This window comes from Scardinius erythrophthalmus (assembly GCF_964197995.2).
Source record: "Scardinius erythrophthalmus genome assembly, chromosome: 25".
Classification (NCBI taxonomy): Eukaryota; Metazoa; Chordata; class Actinopteri; order Cypriniformes; family Leuciscidae; genus Scardinius; species Scardinius erythrophthalmus.
In genome coordinates, this window is record NC_138245.1 from 26,200,655 (window position 1) to 26,219,671 (window position 19,017).

Sequence of the window (19,017 nt, forward strand, 5' to 3'; positions counted from 1 at the left end):
GCAAGGTTTTCAATTTTGGTGAATTATTCCTGGGTCACCGTACCGTATACGGCACGCCTAACTTTACTTCCCTATATTACTATTTAATCCTAATCTAATTATGACAAACTATATATCGTTGGAAAGTTCTAAGACTCCTAAATAGATATTTAGGACTGTTTTTTTGTTATAAATTATGTAGGAACATAAATAGATGAATTTATGACAAGAGTGCACCTCAAAAAATCTACGTAATAACAGGAGTTCTGACCTTCGTCACAAAAAGTTGACGCACACACTTTTAATAATTGATATGTTGGTTTTTATGCTAAAATTTCATTAGAAAATATATAATCTAGTATTTGTCAATAAAAAAATATAAAATAATATTATCTTCTAAAAAGTATAATATATATATTATCCTTTAAAATATTGTATTATATTTTTTATCGCTTTTTTTTATTATATTACATATTTTATTAGTTATCATAAATAAGGTATCATTTGAAAGCTTATGATCTCAGAATTCATCCTGTGAAAACTGTTTTGAAATTGGACATTGTGTTACCATAGAAACGGTACTCTAAATTATTTTATCAGGCTCCTCCCCTTTTGGGCATCCTTATGTTTCATAATTTATGATCAGAATATTTTCTAATCTTGACAAAACACATTGTCAGAAAGGTCTGAGTCTCAAGATTCCATATTTTGTGACAGAAGTGATATTTGGACAGAAATTTATTAATTTGTTATGGTAGAATGCATACAGTAAAATTCAATGGAATTCAATGACACCCGGTGGCTATTTTTGGTAATACGCCTAAACAAAATCTCATGGGAACTTCATTTTTTGTGATATCAACTTCAAATTTGGAACACAACTTGGTTAGATATTTGGCTTTGATTTTATAGTAATTTTTTTGTAAAACATATTTTGTAAAATATATATTTTATATAAAATAAAAATATTAAATAAATTATATTTGATTTAATGTAAATTTAAACTTCCATAACTTTTTCATACTTTAATTTTTTGAAGTGCTTTCACTTCAGCAATAATCTGCTATTTTTTTACCTTTAATACAAGACCAAACTTAGGTCTATACTCCAAAGCATTCTTGAATTACAACCATTTAAGCTTGAATAGTGCATTTTAATGTCCATTCTCAAAAAGGGGGGTGACAGCTAAGGGGTTAACAGAGACGTGCTTGCTACAATTTGCTGATGTTTTCTTACACAAAGACTCGACTTGTGGCCCTGACTGAAGTGAGACATATCTAATGGAAATGTAGGACAACTGAAGAGGGAAACAACATTCAACAAGGGAATGCTGGTGACTATAGCGCCATCTAATGTCATCCGGTGAACTGCTATGGTAACTTCTCAATCAAAATCAACATTAATCTGATAAAACATGCCTGTATGTTCAATCATGCGGGTCTTGACAGCTTTCGGTTCAAGATCCTAATAATTAAAGCTGTTTAATACATTTGCGCCTGTATAAGGAGAGATTTATGAACTAGGAAAGTCTGCTTCGAAAGAGACACAACATCATTGTAAGGTTTGTGTGGGTTTTTAAGGCCACAAGCCCCTACAGTCTTTCCATCTCTCACACATACACAGAACCACACAAACACAGAAGTAGAAAGCAACCAGAAAAAAAAAAAACAGCCTCCTTTGTGAATTCCTATCACCAATCTGAGCTTCCTCCTCATGTTTCGGTGACTAAACACTGGAGCTATTAGAAACGGTTTCCTGAAAGCTCTAGTCACATGATGGCTCTTGGAGAACACTGTGAAAAGGATTCCACCTCTTTTCGGTTCCAAATGTGTCCCAGTTTCATGTCCAGCTTGACTTTGCCAGGCCACAAGACAAACGGCATTGACCATTTCGACATTCTCTTTGGCAAGCGAAACAGGAGACCAGGTTGTCCAAAGTCTCTTTCAGGATTTGTTTTGATCAAACTGTACAGTAGGACTGTGCTAGAGCTGCCAAAGTCACAGTTTTGCTAAACTTAAATGCAAAATAAGACTGGCACCTCTATTTCCATTGCATGTTTGATGTACAGTATTAGTACTTGCCTAGTATTTCCAAAATAGTACTCAGATGATACAGTGAGGGTACTAGTGTATCAGATGGTAATACCATGAGATTTTGATATATACCATGGTACTACATGATTATGCAGCATCATATTTACCATTGTACTACCATGGTACACTTCCAAATGATCATGGTATTACCATGTAAAATACAAAACAAGGTGGTATTATGGTACTTTTTAGTAGGAATGCATCAGTCTTCTTATTGTTAACTAAAACTCGTTTTTGACATTGAAATAAAGCTGAAATTAAATATAAATATTACAATGAAAACCTTGGCAACTAAAATTCAAGGTTAAAATTTAACTAACTAACTATCTAACTAACAAAAATGACAAAAGCACATACAAATTTAAATGAAGCTGAAAATATTAAAATAAAAACAAATTAATAAATAACACTGGAATGCACCAAAATTAACATTATTTTCATGTTATTTTCACAGATATTAAAATTCTCTTTTGTCTAAATAAATTAAAAATAAAACACTAAAACCAACATTAAGGTTTGAAGATATGCTTTACATTTAACAACTATAAAATTATAAAACTATCATTAAAACAAAATTTATCGATGATGGCAAATTAAGTTTAAATATACAGCCTAAATAGGGGAAATGAGCATGTACAATTTCAAGCAATACCGATGCATTTTAAAACAAACATCTTAACTGATATTGTACCATATATACTGTATATGGCTGATATTGCTAAATATATTGCATAGCCCTTTTTTTCATTTTTTCCCATTTTTTCTTTTTTATATGAATGCACCAGATATATCAGTAGGGAGCGTATAAATTTGAGAACAGTGAACCCAATCAAATGACTGTAAATAGAGCTGCGTCAGATACCTGTAAACTGGCTGCATTTCACGTGCAATTCCAATGACGGCCTTAGAAGGGAAATGGTTAAACTCTTGGAAGAGGTCTCTGACGTTGCTTCTGAATTTGAGGTCCAGGTCCAGCTGAACAATGCGTTTCAGTTCTAGGGAGCAAAAGAAAGAGAAACATAAAGCAAATCAACAAACACTTAAATAACCTCATCCTACAGGTTTTGAGCAGCGAGACATGCAGTGAATAAGGGATTTTGTAAAAAAAATGGTGTACTAATGCAGAAAACACAAAATAACAAATGATGGGACATAATCATCCAGAGGCCAATTCTCATGTCGGATGGCCCCAGGGTCTTCGTGTGAGCACACTGGACACAACAAAGCCCTCAAGACAACATTCTGGACGCACCATTGTGGAGCAGAGGCAGGACACACAAAGACACACATTCGGAAAGCAAAACATAGGGGACCCGAACTATGCTTGTTGTAATTAGAACAATGAGCAGAGAGCGGCCAGCCGGAGCTGTTTAGTCGGTCAGGCATTTCACACCGACGTCTCTCCAAACAAGCACCGGAAACTAGACCAATCAATATCAACGATCTCAGCGCTCCCCTCAAAACACACAGGCTGACAACAAAACACTTCATGAGCAATGATAAAAGGAGGACAACTGCTGAATTTCCATGAATCAGGAAGCACATCTATAGTCTACAGTTAGAGGTCTCCAACCCTGCTCCATCACACTGATCTGTTATACCATGAACACCCTGATCAGCTGGTTCATGTGTGTTTGATTAGGGTTGGAGCTTAACTCTGCAGGATGGTAGTCCTACAGGAGGAGGGTTGGAGATCCCTGGTCTACAGAGATCAAAACAAAACTTTGATATAATTTGATATAAAGTTAAAATACTTCATCCCATCACAGTTTAATGAGCTGCTGTAGTAGGCATCTGGAATCAGATAACAGTAGTAATATACTCTGGTTGAAAAATATATTCTTTCTACTTGGACTACCATTCAAAAGTTTAGGGGTCAGTAAGATTTTTTTTAAATTAATACTTCTTTTCCACAAGGATGCATCAAATTGATCAAAAGTGACAGTAAAGACATTTATAGTGTTACAAACGATTTCCATTTCAAGCAAATGCTGTTCTTTTGAACTTTCTCTTCATCAAAGGATTTTGAAAAAGAATGCATCATGACTTCCACAAAAATATTAAGCAGCGCAACCGTTTTCAACAATGATAATAAGAAATGTTTCTTGAGCACCAAAATCAGCATATTAGAATGATTTCTGAAGGATCATGTGACACTGAAGACTGGAGGAATGATGCTGAAAATTCAGCTTTGCATCACAGGAATAAATTACATTTTTAAATATATTATAAGAAAAATTTGTTATTTTAAATTGAACAAATATTTCACAATATTGCTGTTTTTACTGTATTTCAAGTAAATGCAAACTTGGTGCAATGTGAACTAAAATAAAGTTGAATAAATGCTGTAAAATTTTTAGTTTTACTGTATATTGATAATGCCCTAATGTTAACAAATGATGCCAGTACATTATTGTTTAGATGTGATTTCATTTTAATGGTTGTGTGACTTGATTTAGAAGAGAGCTATAAAAACAACAACAACAAAAACAGGTGGTGCAGATTTACAATATCAGTCATGATAACAATGCATTGCAGTTGTAAACGGTTAGCATTTTGTGATTCAGTTTGGTGCCTCACGTTGCCTCAAATTGAATAGGGACAATTTTTACCAGAGAGTTTCGTCAAACCTCCAAAAATAAAACCCATGCATCATAGTACGCCAGATCAAAAGAGGCACGATCGCTTTGGGCAGGATGAGCCACAGAGGCTTGATGTGCACCCCAGGGCATGTCAGCAAGCAGGTTAAAACGCGCCTTTGAAGCATTAACCACTGCACTAATTCATCTCATTGGGCCTCTGCGGCCTGAAGAGATGAAGACTTTCAAGAAACGGGTCCACGTGGAGTTCACCAGCTCCATCATGGCCTTGGGTGCTGGAAACATGTGCCTTAAACAATTTCTAGTTTAGTTTTAGCTAAGTACATACACACAGAGATTCATCTAGGACAATCCCAGCCTCCTTTCACCCAAGGGAAGTAGGGAACACACATTTGCACATGCTCAAAAAAAGCCTGGTCATCTAAAATGACTAAAAGCACTGATAATAATAATTATTATTATTAAAAGTGTCTGTTTCACAGATCTAATACTTTTGTACTAGCTTTTAGCAGCATCATCTTGGGAAATATCTGCATCGTTTAGGTTTCCCTTTCTTTTTAGATGTAATCTCCCAGCAAATGTACTGCACATTTCCAATTTAAAACCATGTTAAGGTGGTTAACGATACCCAGGGATAGTAATCTACTTTAATTATTAATTGGTCTCTAAACTAAATGTATGGAGCAGGTGGAATTCCATCTGTTCTCCGTGGATTATGGCTTTGATGCTTGCTTTCCTTGGTGAAAACAACAGTAAGTGATATAGGCTAATGTAGGTCAAGCACATTATGAGATTAAAACCCAGCCTTATCTAGCCATTCTTTATTAGCAAAAACACAAGAAAAATATCTGAAGTGGCAAAAGGATAAACGCAATGCTGTAGTTAATATCTGGTATGAGAGATCACACCCTATAGAGGAGACCTCTGTCTTAGAACAATCTCTTCATAATCATGTGGCAGGTCATGCAGACACTCTTCAAAATATCTTCATTTATGTTCAACAGAACAGAAAATCACACAGGTTTGGAACAACCTGAGAGTGAGTAAATGATGACAGAATTTTCATTTTTGGGTGAACTATCCCTTTAAGGCACGTTTCAAAATGATGAATTTCTAGATACATGCATGATTTCATTCTGTCAAATTCCTTAGTACAGTTACTCAATTCTACTGTAAAGATGAATCAGCTGGCATATGACTTTTATAAAGTAGTTACACAAAACAGTTTGACTGCCTTTGATAAGAAATATCTGGGATATCTAAAGTCTTAGGTCTACTTTGTTCTTTAAAGCATATTAAAATATACTAGTTGTTCAAATGCCTTTTGGATTTAAATGTTGATAAAACAGCATCTTAAGTGGTTTTACAAATCAATCTGATTTGATTTGTTTTAAAAATTTTAGTCTCTACTTTATTTTCCATCAAACAAGACAAAAAAGATAAAGTAAAAAAGTACTTTGAGACAAAAGAGACAAAAAAGTAGCAAATTGTAGTTGTCTGCAACTATAAATCAAACACTGTTTCCAAACTAAATGCAACATGATGAAGCAACAAATGCTACAAAATGTTGTCGCTCACATGCTTTTTATGCAGTGTTATTGTCAACTAAAAACTATAAAACAATGATTTTAGTTAATTGAAATAAAGCTGGAATAAAATATAAATATTAGATGAAACATTTTAATGAAAATTGTAAATATTGCCTTGGCAGCTAACTAAAGTAAAATAAGTTGAAGTTGGAGTACTAGAATTCTTACTAAACTAAAACTGAAATGAATCTACAATTAAATTAGCAAAACAAAAATGGCACAAATAATTATAAAAAATTTGAATAAAAAAAAAATACAATGAAAACTGAAAATATAAAAATGACAATTGATTCAAATAAATACTATAATCGTATATAAAAACAAAAACAAAATGATGAGGAAAAAATAAGTTAAGAGGAAGTTTAGAATCAGACATTTCACAACCATAAAAAGTAAGAAAAAATGAAAGAAGAGAGAAATCAATGTAAGTGCTCTTAGTTTTATGCTCTTCAGCTGTAGTACTAATGTTTGCTAGTAGTTCGCAAACTGGATGGATGGATGGATGGATGGATGGATGGATGGATGGATGGATGGATGGATGGATGGATGGATGGATGGATGGATGGATGGATGGATGGATGGATGGATGGATGGATGGATGGATGGATGGATGGATGGATGGATGGATGGATGGATGGATGGATGGATGGATGGATGGATGGATGGATGGATGGATGGATGGATGGATGGATGGATGGATGGATGGATGGATGGATGGATGGATGGATGGATGGATGGATGGATGGATGGATGGATGGAATCTTGCAAATGATTGCTCGTCACTGGAATCTTGTCATGTTGTGTCTGGCTAGTTCACAGCTATAGCAACCTGTGTTAAAACCTCCAATATCAATGAACGCAACAACATGATTAGGTATAAATATGTAAAAAATCTACCTTTAGATTTTGTAGCTTATCCATTTACCAGCAGACACAATAAAAGACCTGCTAAAAAAAACTCAAAGAAGCAGACTTTGTTGACAAAACACTCTTGAGGCAGTGAAAAAGCTGAAAGTCTTAAAACAAGGGTTTTCTGTTCCCTCACGAGCTGCCGAACACATGGGACTTCTTCACAATAAAAACAGATTTAAAGCCATTTGAAACAAGGGCCAATTATTTTCACAGCTCCTGTTGTCACTTAGGCAAAGCAGTTAATATAGCAGCCCACCTCCAGGCACAATGTTCCTTTAATGAACAGCCAAATCCCTCACAGCAATATGAGAGAACATTAAAGCGTTTATTTTTTTTAAATCACTGGGCATGTGCTTCTTTTTCCACCATTAATACTTCATAAGAACAAACAAACAATCATTACAGAGCACCTAATCTCGCTCTTTTAGACCCACAGATTTTCAGTTTCAATTTCCTCAGCGGGCCAGTGGTCTTCCAGGGATCATGGTATAAATGAGACTAATGGTGTCAGACTCTTCCTCGTGGCTCACTTATTCGGCCTCTCAGCAGGCCGGTATTGACCGCCCTGTTGGTAGACTCGATGACCGGAATAAGCCTGGCGGGAGAGACGGGTCACGCAAGCAGACAGACCTACTCCGGACGTAAAGAGAAATCAGAGTAATCAGGACAGAATTCCTCGAGGTGGGTTTGAGCAGTCAGACAGAGGGTCAAAAGTGAATTAAAAACCACTGTTAAAGATACACTCACCTAAAGGATTATTAGGAACACCATACTAATACTGTGTTTGACCCCCTTTCGCCTTCAGAACTGCTTTAATTCTACGTGGCATTGATTCAACAAGGTGCTGAAAGCATTCTTTAGAAATGTTGGCCCATATTGATAGGATAGCATCTTGCAGTTGATGGAGATTTGTGGGCTGCACATCCAGGGCACGAAGCTCCCGTTCCACCACATCCCAAAGATGCTCTATTGGGTTGTGATCTGGTGACTGTGGGGGCCATTTTAGTACAGTGAACTCATTGTCATGTTCAAGAAACCAATTTGAAATGATTCGAGCTTTGTGACATGGTGCATTATCCTGCTGGAAGTAGCCATCAGAGGATGGGTACATGGTGGTCATAAAGGGATGGACATGGTCAGAAACAATGCTCAGGTAGGCCGTGGCATTTAAACGATGCCCAAACGCCTGCACAGTGGTAACAAGGCATGATGGATCCATGTTCTCATTCTGTTTACGCCAAATTCTGACTCTACCATCTGAATGTCTCAACAGAAATCGAGACTCATCAGACCAGGCAACATTTTTCCAGTCTTCAACTGTCCAATTTTGGTGAGCTCGTGCAAATTGTAGCCTCTTTTTCCTATTTGTAGTGGAGATGAGTTGTACCCGGTGGGGTCTTCTGCTGTTTTAGCCCATCCGCCTCAAGGTTGTGCGTGTTGTGGCTTCACAAATGCTTTGCTGCATACCTCGGTTGTAACGAGTGGTTATTTCAGTCAAAGTTGCTCTTCTATCAGCTTGAATCAGTCGGCCCATTCTCCTCTGACCTCTAGCATCAACAAGGCATTTTCACCCACAGGACTGCCGCATACTGGATGTTTTTTCCTTTTCACACCATTCTTTGTAAACCCTAGAAATGGTTGTGCGTGAAAATCCCAGTAACTGAGCAGATTGTGAAATACTCAGACCGGCCCGTCTGGCACCAACAACCATGCCACGCTCAAAATTGCTCAAATCACCTTTCTTTCCCATTCTGACATTCAGTTTGGAGTTCAGGAGATTGTCTTGACCAGGACCACACTCCTAAATGCATTGAAGCAACTGCCATGTGATTGGTTGATTAGATAATTGCATTAATGAGAAATTCAACAGGTGTTCCTAATAATCCTTTAGGTGAGTGTATAATTCACCCAATTTTAACATTGATAATAATAAGAAGCATTTATTGAGCAGCAAATCATCATATTAGAATGTGACACTGAAGACTGGAATAATGATGCTGAAAATTCAGCTTTGCCATCACAGGAATAAATTATATTTTAAAATATATTCAAATAGGAAACTTATTTTAAATTACTGTTCTTACTGTATTTTTAATCAAACAAATGCAGCCTTGACCATTTTTTGTAAAGTCTAAACTATTACCACTTACCAGTGAAATGAAAAATTACAAAATGCAAAAAAAAAAATATTGGTCTACAGCAAAATGAGGAATAAATGTAAATTTGGGTCATTGGATCAATGCACATAAGTGTCTAAACTTTCTGAATGTACAGTTCTTGTACAGTTCACAAAAAGAAAAGAATTCAATTTATCGAGTCTATTCATGAATACACTGTAAAAAAATCCAACTTACAAAATGTTCTTCTAACAAATGTGAAAAGTAGCTTGAGTGAACTAAACAACACTCTATACATGTTGCTAACAAAAGTTGTTTTGTTGACCTTATTAATATTCTCAAGTATTTGTCCCAAACTTGACCAAATGTTGTCCCAACTTCACAAATTTTTATCTGAACAATTTTATGTTGAAAAATGTTGTGCTAGTTCTCAGCATGCATTGCAGCTTGAACAAATTATGTGGTAACTATTATTAAAAAATGATCATTGCTTTGCATTTACTGGCTACATTTATAATGCAGCTGTTATTGTCACTATTATTCAGCTGTCATTTTGCTCAGAGTTCATATGTTGATCATCACCATGTTTGAGATTTGTGTTGTGCATCTCGCTGCAACTTTTGTATGCAATTTATTTGCCTATCAGGGTTAAATGTTTGCCTCTTGTTTTAAGAGGAAAAGAATGTTCATATCATGTAGTTAAATTTGAACATCAAACAGAATGAAAGAAGAGGAAAGAACAAGTATTGGAGCCCCCTCATTGCTAAATGCTAAACAATCTTTAGTTGTCTTGATAAGAATTTTTAAGTTCAAAAGACTACCTGTTACTCATTAGATGAGCAAAAGTATTAAGTTGATTTTAATTGAAGCAAATAAGTTGAGTTAACTTAAGTTGAATGTGATAGGTTGCCTTATTTTGTCAAATTAGGTCAACTTTTTTTTTTTACACACCAGGATAATTTCCATTTCAATGACATGCGGGAGAACAATAAAGTGAAATGACCTACTTTCTGTCAACCTGCAAATTGTTTGTCTCACGTAGAAATTCTAAAAGTGTAAAAATAAAAAGGCGATGCTCTCAAATCCCTTAGTGCTATTCCTCACTGCTGATTTTTTTAAAGAAACAAATACCTAAACATATAATTTGTGTAGCTATTTAACATTTTAAAAAGGTTTACAGCAACAAAGCCTTCACTTTCAGATTACGATTCTAAAATTCTTTTAGAGCTCCTAGTTTATTTTACTCATTAGTTTGAAATAAAATTACATTACATAATAAACTGAAGGATGTATATAAGCAATTCTTTTATTATTGAATTATTTATTCATTAAATTATAAATTAGAAGGTAAGTTAAGCATCATGTTTGTTTTTGTTTTTTATTCGTCATGTACGATAGATTCTGACAATTAAAACAAAACAAATTGCTGCATTATTTGTTCAGAAACAGAAGTAACTTAAAATGTTATTTGTGTATTGTACTTTTCACATTTATAGTAGGCTATGGTACAGCAAAACTACTGCACTTCCAGTAGACTCCGACAGCGTGCCTTGCTGAGAGAGAGTGAGTGGCAGAAGTGACACAGAGGACGATCGACCGCCCCCCCCACACCCCCGCCCAGCGCTGTGCCATGTGCCCGTTCAACACCTGTGAGTGAGTCGGCACATATGACACCATCAGCGGCCTCATGCCCAAATGTCCTTTCAGGATGGCCGAATGTACTGACCTTTAGATAACATGTGCAGCAGGAAGTGTGATGGGGAAGTTTACATGAACACCGAATGTTCTGCAGCTGCCACTTTTCAAATGGAAAAGTTGGGTCACAATATTGTTGTGAAAAATTGGGTGAATCCTAATTCAATCAGTATAATAATTACGACTTACAAAACAGACAGAATGCAACTTCTAAACATACATTTAAAATGTTAAAGGTGATGCACTTTATGTGACATTAGCATCACTAAGCAAAATTGCAAAAATAATGACTATAGTATTTTCTGCAACTGACAGTCCTGGAAGCCAACAAAAGCCATATATAAACAAGCACGCACATACATAAAAAATACGGACGGACGGATGGACAGATGGATGGATAGATAAATAGAGGGGCACATACTAAACAAAACATATCAACAATTATACAATTTTTATAACTTTTTATTTCTATATTTTATTGTTTTTATTGATATATTTTATTTTATCATTTTAGTGTCACAAGAACTGCTTAAAGGTGATGAATAATAATTATTATTGATACTATTGTTATTACTAGAGTAGAATTTTTTATTGTTTTTAGATATTTTATTTATACCTTGTTTTCTCAAGACAAAAATTAACAACAACAACAATTGTTATTATTCATACAATATAATTTTCGATTGCTTTTGGATGTTTTATTTAATAACCTTTTCCCCCTGAAAATTAAAAAAATACACCAGTAGAAATTCATGACCTTTATGTGGTTCATGTTTGGAAACAGTCATTATTTCTGCAATTTCATATGGAGATGCTAGTGTTGCAGAAACTACAAAATTGTAACCTTTAGGTTTAGTTTAGTTCAGTTGCATTTATTGTCCACAAACTGTCCACAACTTCCACAAGAGGAACAGAAGCAATTTGTCAAAGAGCCAACAATATTGTTATATACAATGCCCGGTTTATTAATGGAAATAAAAGTTGCAATCGCTTTTCCTGTGCCTGTAAACAATGGCAATGGCGAGTCACGTCTCTCACCTGCAGGCATGATGCGATGCATGGCCACCGACAGGAAGAAGATGGCGTCGCTGTAGTACGTGCCGGAGCCTGCGCTGAAGTGCTTCTGCATGGCTTCCACGATGGGGAATAATTTCTCTGTAAGGGCTTTTACATTGTGAAACACCACCTGGAATAGACAACAGACAATGTATGTGATAAATGAGGACTTTGTGACCCTAGTGACACTGACACTACATTTTTGTAAATTTCTGCATGGGTGGACAGGAGTGAGCTGTATTTCTGCCATCTTTTGGCACAGAGATTTCATTCTCAGGTGTTCACTTTGGCTCACTGAGCCTTGACAGTCGTCTTTTACTGCTCCTTCCATTGAAAACACACAATACATGTGTTTGTCTGCAGTGCAACCAGTCCCCTAATCCTGCTCCGCAATGCAAGTCTTTGGCGTCGCCTCGACTCATGCAATCAGATAATGTGTATCTCTCGCTAGCTTGCACAAAGGCGATGGAGGTGGAGGGGGGGATGGGTGTTCAGTAATCACAGATTTCCCATTAAGGTTTTGATTGCAGGGGTATAATATGTCTCTGCCATAGGATTAGCATTCCACCTTCAGTCTGGCGAAACAAAAGCACTAATAAAGCTCAGAAGACTTTTGTAACAAACCAAGCATTTTAAAGTTGTCTCATTTGTGTGGAAACCTTCACACAATCAAGACTTTCTTCACCTTGTATCTTTGGACTCAGGAAATGCAAAATTCTGACGAATGTACAATTGAAAGTTGAAGCGACCAGGTTGATTCACAGAGACGTTTTCCTCATTTCACCCTAAATAGGTAAATTCCAACAGCCCAAGAGTGTCCTGCAAACTCGGCTACACAGGACGGAGATTCAAAATGGAAGTAGAGAATTTGAATTCTCCATTCAAAGATTATGGGAAGACAATTATCAATATTTCACTTCTTTAGAAAACTGACTAGGAAAACGTAATGATTACGAATGAATACAAATGCCAAGTGAAGTGAATTTTGCTACTTCAAAGTCGTGGGTTTGATTCCCAGTGAATGCATGAACTGGTACAAACTACCGTTCAAAAGTTTGGGGTCAGTATGTTTTTTCTTTTTTGTAGTTGTTTTTAAAGAAATGTATACTTTTATTGAGCAAGAACACATTAAATTGATCAATGACAGTAAATACATTCATAATGCTACAAAATATTTCTATTTCAAATAAATGCTGTTCTCTGTTGCACAAAAATAGAAACACAACCGTTTTCAGCATTGATAATAATAAGAAATGTTTCTTGAGCACCAATCTCGTTCTTGAGCCATGACAGCAATAAATTGTCATTTTAATTTTTAAGAGTTATTTAAAAAAATTAAAAAAGGCTTTTTGAGACTTCCATCAAACAAACATTCTATCAAAAACCTAAGCTGCCATGAATAAAAATATCTGCTGAATGTAAAAATGTAAAGATAGTGTGCATAGAAACCCAGTGAATTGGAGCGTACATCATCAAAACTAGTCAAACACCATAAAAAAAAATTATAATAATAATCTGCTCTTAAAGTATCAAGTTGGGAGCAACCATTCAATATTTCATCAGTTTATTTGTGATATTGCACTGAATTTTTCATAAGTAAAATGCTTTAAAGCAACTGCTAAATAATGCAGAAGCAATTAGAAATTAACAGAGAAAACGAAACATTTTGCTCATAAGAACTTCAAAGAGAACAGAACACTCATTTGAATTCCTCATTTCACTTGAAAAGAACTAATAGTTAGGAACAGAAACTACACTAGTAAGCACTAGTTTTATTTTATAGATGAAGTAACTGGAGGGACCAGCTATCTCTTCCAGGAATTCAAATGAGTTTCTACATACAGAGCTCAGTGTAATCTCCATTACTAGCACATGAAGTGCTGTGCAAAAATGACTGTGGTATAATTAAATTAAATTCTTATGAACGCGTAAATGCTCGTGGGGACTTGAAACAGAGCTTGCTGGTCGTTTATGTGCTTCTGATTTTCTTTAATAAAGTGAGTCAGTACTTTATTATATGAGACTGGATATTTGCAAAAGTATTACTGACAATCTGAATGTTCTGCGAGGGAATCATAAGAACTTTACAACACAACAACAAGAACATGATCGCCCTACCTAAAGCATCATGTTTGATGGTATAAAATGGTATCACCATGGTAATTTGATATAATGAACTAAGTGATTGGCATATTTCTAGTAGTCCAATATACTTAAGAGAATACTATGATAATACTATGGGGTAAATAACCAAAAATATGAAACCAAATCCAATCAATCAACTATTATCTTTATCTGCCAATGCTGTTTTAACTGCAATACGGAATGAAACCCGGATTCTTCAAACCATCAACCTTTTATGCTTGCTACAGACTGTACGATTTTGGCAATACTAAAATCATTACAAATCACACTGTACAACATGGATCTAATAAGCTTGGATCGCTTGGATAAACGCTGAAAAAAAGAGGAGAATATGGACGTGATTGATCATCTTTCGTCTGGGACTGACCAAAATCGTACAATGTGTACTGGGCATTACACACTTCATTCAGTTCCACAAAGAGCTCAATAAACCACAATGACCTTTCTCCCCCTGAGAACACATGTCTGATGAGTTCATACTGGATTCATCTCATCATGAGACTGTGTGGGAGTCTGTGAGATCACAGTGATAGTGGAACTTTCCACGTTGTCTGTGACTGCGTAGTTTTGAGAGTGAGACAGGTTCAGTTTAGCATAGCCCAAAACAGCCTGCGCTAAAAAACACATGCCAACATGACACTCTAAAAATAATTGATTAATAAAAAATAAGAATAAAAATAATTGTATGCATACAAATGGACTACAGGTTTATTATAGTATACAAAAACAAAAACTAACAAAAAAATCAATAACAAAAAATGTGTTGCTTTAAATAAAACATTAACTGTAATACATAAAAAAATTATATTTTATTTCAGCTAGTTGACAAAGCAACATTTCTCAATTTCATTTAGTTTATTACGCTTTATTAGTTAGACCTTGCTAGTACGGGGTTGGAGGCTATTAGTGAACTCATTGTCATGTTCAAGAAACCATTTTAAGATGATTTAAGCTTTATTACACGGTGTGTTATTCTGTTGGAAGCAGCCATCAGAAGATGGGTACACTGGTCATAAAGGGATGGACATGGTCAGCAACAATACTCTGCTAGGCTGTGGCATTCAAACAAAGCTCAGTTAGCACAATTTTGGTGAGTGTGCGAATTGTAGCCTCAGTTTCCTGTTCTAATCTGACAGGAGTGTCACCTGGTGTGTTCTGCTGCTGTTCATCTGCTTCAAGGTTCGACATGTTGTGTGTTCAGAGATGATCTTCTGCAGACCTCGGTTGTAACGAGTGGCTATTTGAGTTACTGTTGTCTTTCTATCAGCTCAAAGTCAAACCAGTCTGGCCATTCTCCTCTGATCTCTGGCATCAACAAGGCATTTTCGCCCAAAAAACTGACGCTCATCGAATAGTTTCTTTTTTTCAGACCATTCTATGTAATCACCAGAGAAGATCCCAGTAGATCAGCAGTTTCTGAAATACTTAGACCAGCCTGTCTGACACAAAAAACCATGCCATGTTCAAAATCACTTAAATCACCTTCCTTCCCTATTCTGACGCTCCGTTTGAACTTTAGCAGGTTTTCTTGACCATGTCTATATGCCTAAATGCATTGAGTTGCTGTCATGTGACTGGCTGATTATATATTTGCATTAATGAGACGTTGAACAGGTGTACCTAATAAAGTGGCCGGTGAGCGTATATCGTTTTCTACATCATGCACTAATACAAATTACAATAAGAACAACAATCAGCACCATCAAAAATAATTATTACTACCACTACTACTAAAACAGTTAATTCTTTATTAAATATTACAAATAAATTTACAAAATAGAATTTAATGTATACATATACACACACACATATATATATATATATATATATATATATATATATATATATATATATATATATATATATATATTTCTACTAAAAGTACAACTACTGCTACTCCAAACAACAACAACAATCATAATCATCACCCTCACCACTGAATGTTATTATTACTATTACAACAATAGTTAGTTGTATATAATATAATATAATATATCATCCACTACTACAACTACTATTGCTACTTCTCCAAATAACAATAATAATACTCATCATCATCCAAATTTAGAACTGAAATAGGCTCGTTTAGAGAGTGTGTGTGTGTGTGTGTGTGTGTGTGTGTGTGTGTGTGTGTGTGTGTGTGTGTGTGTGTGTGTGTGTTTGTGTCTAAAACTGCTTTAATCAAAATGTTGCAGCACATGTTGAGATGGGTGACGATGATTATCGGATGTTGCATTAAGCCAAATACTCATTATCTTTGCATTAAGCCAAATACTCATTATCTTATTGTGTGTATGTGTGTGTGTTGAATGAGTCTGGATTAAAGGAAGGTAATCTGCACCTCAGTCTCACAGCATCCCTGCTAAACTGAGCCACTGTCTATCCGCCAGTCCAAGATAGAGGATCAGCCTCCACTAATGCCCGGCAACTGTTGCTAGGCAGGAAACACTGCTGTCTGCTCGATACATGATCCACAGCAGAAAAGTCTGGCTTTACATGATCAATCAACTGAAATAAAGAAAATATCCTAACCTTAAAAGTCCAGCGACAACCCGATCTGCCCGAACTAGGCCAGGTTTACTTCATGCTTCTACAGACAAATCCTCAACAACAGGATCAGACCAAAGACCCTAAAGCTCAGAGGAATCACAAAAACCCACTGTGATAGAGCAACACTGCCCCCATTTGACCAACACACAGCCTATGAAAGCCTAACTTTATTCTTCATTTACTAAAGTGTGATTTATTGAACAATTGGGTGACTATTTGACTGCATTATTTAAACACTAAAATAATCACAGTCATCGTTCAGTGAAAAAAGATCCGCATCGATTTTTATTGATTTAAGCTTAAATGGTTTGATAAGAAGTGTGTCCACAGAATGAGCCTAGTTGTTTTGATGAACTGAAAAATCTGATATACAGTGTGAAAGAGTTTGATAACAGGCAGTTTGAGCGGTCCTGAGGGAGCACTGCAGTGTGAGAGCTGCGTGTTGTTATTCTGTGAGCCGATGGAAAGGAAACGTCTGCGGTGTGACCTCTAGTCCTGTCGGAGTTCAGCTTTCCTGCACTGCCACCTGCTGTGCTTGCAAACAGCACAACAAAAAAGAAAGAATCGTCCCTTCTTCAGGCAGGACACTGTATTTTAAAGTCACGGTTCCAATAACTTAGGACACTAAACCCAATCGTAAACCCACTTGGAATACACGGCATGTGTTGCATGGGATCATTCTGTGATACTTTTCCATCTTTTTTTAAAAAGTTTGATGCTGGTTGCTATTCACTGCCAGTATATGGACGAACGTGAGTGGGACATTTATTTATTTTTTTATTCTCCTTTTGTGGTCCATAAAAGAAGGACATACGCCAGGGTTTGTAAATGATGACTTAGTTTTAATTTTAGGGTGATAGCAAAATTAAAGCAGGCAGCAGGATTAAAAAATGTCCTATCCCTTTAATAACAAAACTATGTCCATTAATAAGCATATAATTATTTTTTGTATATGTATGTTTGATATTATATTATATGATTACATATCATATGTAATGCTTCGCGTCGGGGTCCTGATCAGCCTGAAGGGGTTGTATTCGCTATAACAACCGCCTCGCTCTACATTATCTCGCTTATTACATGGCTACCTACCACATTAATCAATAATTTGACACAAAATATTGATTTACAAATGATTGTATTGCTTCCGCTAAAGAAAACAGTCAGTTCCGTCTCTACGGTTAGAATTCTGTGTCCATAGCAACGCTCTGTTTTTCATGGCAACGGTGTGTTATCAAGAAATAACAGATCGCATTCTACATTAGAATTCAACCAAACCATGTAATAAAATATTATAATCATCTTCTGAACTCCAACTCCAAATAATAATTATTATTATTATTCAAATGTATTCAAAAGACATCAAAACATGAGATCAACTAGAAGGGAGTCACATTGCAAAACATGGAGGTCCATTGACATACCTCGTACCGGAAGGTTGCATCCAGCAGAAGTTCAGGAAGCATCTTCTCCCCCAGCTCCTGACTGCCCGCATCAGAGACGTAGTGGAGAACCAGCATCTCATCCTCCAAGAACCGTCCATGCTTGGCCATGGAGCGCATGACCACCTTAAACTTCTGCTGGAGGTTCAAGCTCTTGTCAACCTTGGTGAACATCATGAGAGCGTGAAAGCGTGACAGCTTTCCCTCCAGGTCATCTCCAGTTCCTGCTCTGCTTTCTGGATGTCCGGACCGGATGTCTATGGAAAGATCAGCATCATCACGGTTGGTGTTGTGGCTCGCTTGTGTTTCCTTGATGCGCTTTGTGGTGCTGGAGAAGTTCTGCTTTTCAGAGCCAAAGTAGTAGAACGCCACCACTGCCAAGGCTGCGGCAAGAAGCAGCATGATCTGATAGGACCTAAAAGTGCTGATCCTTCCCATGGTGACCGACAGGACCCGCAGGACACCCATGGATCCACTTCTACATGCACAAAATAGGTCAGGATGCCCTGTCTTTCTCGTCTTGTTGACCGTTTCTAATCTCCAGTCATGCCTTTAATGCAAGAAAAAGGATTTTATCAATGACAATTTACCACGTCACACTTGATATTATACCGAATGAGATCGAGGGTTCTACCAAGGTTTTTTCTCCATTCTGTCACCTGATGAAGTTTGGGTTTCTTCTGTCACGCAGAGCTGGGGACACTTAATATTCAGCTATATAATTGATCTGACAGTACTGACACTGTTTTATGAGAACTGAACTGAACTGGACGATGGCATCATTTTTGGAAGAACTGCTCTATAGATGAACAGAACTAATTTAATAATTGATGATCTTT

General features: G+C 36.3%; 1 protein-coding gene across 1 annotated transcript in view; it reads right to left on the minus strand.

The window, feature by feature from the left end:
* xxylt1 (xyloside xylosyltransferase 1) overlaps positions 1 to 19,017 on the minus strand; it is a 35,621-nt gene that overhangs the window by 15,385 nt on the left and 1,219 nt on the right. The window contains exons 2-4 of the mRNA XM_081358049.1: positions 18,161 to 18,728; positions 12,024 to 12,171; positions 2,935 to 3,067 (exon numbers count right to left, since the gene is read on the minus strand). Coding sequence (XP_081214175.1) covers positions 2,935 to 3,067; positions 12,024 to 12,171; positions 18,161 to 18,646 — 767 coding nt within the window. The 5' untranslated portion in view covers positions 18,647 to 18,728. The remainder of the gene's footprint in view (positions 1 to 2,934; positions 3,068 to 12,023; positions 12,172 to 18,160; positions 18,729 to 19,017) is intronic.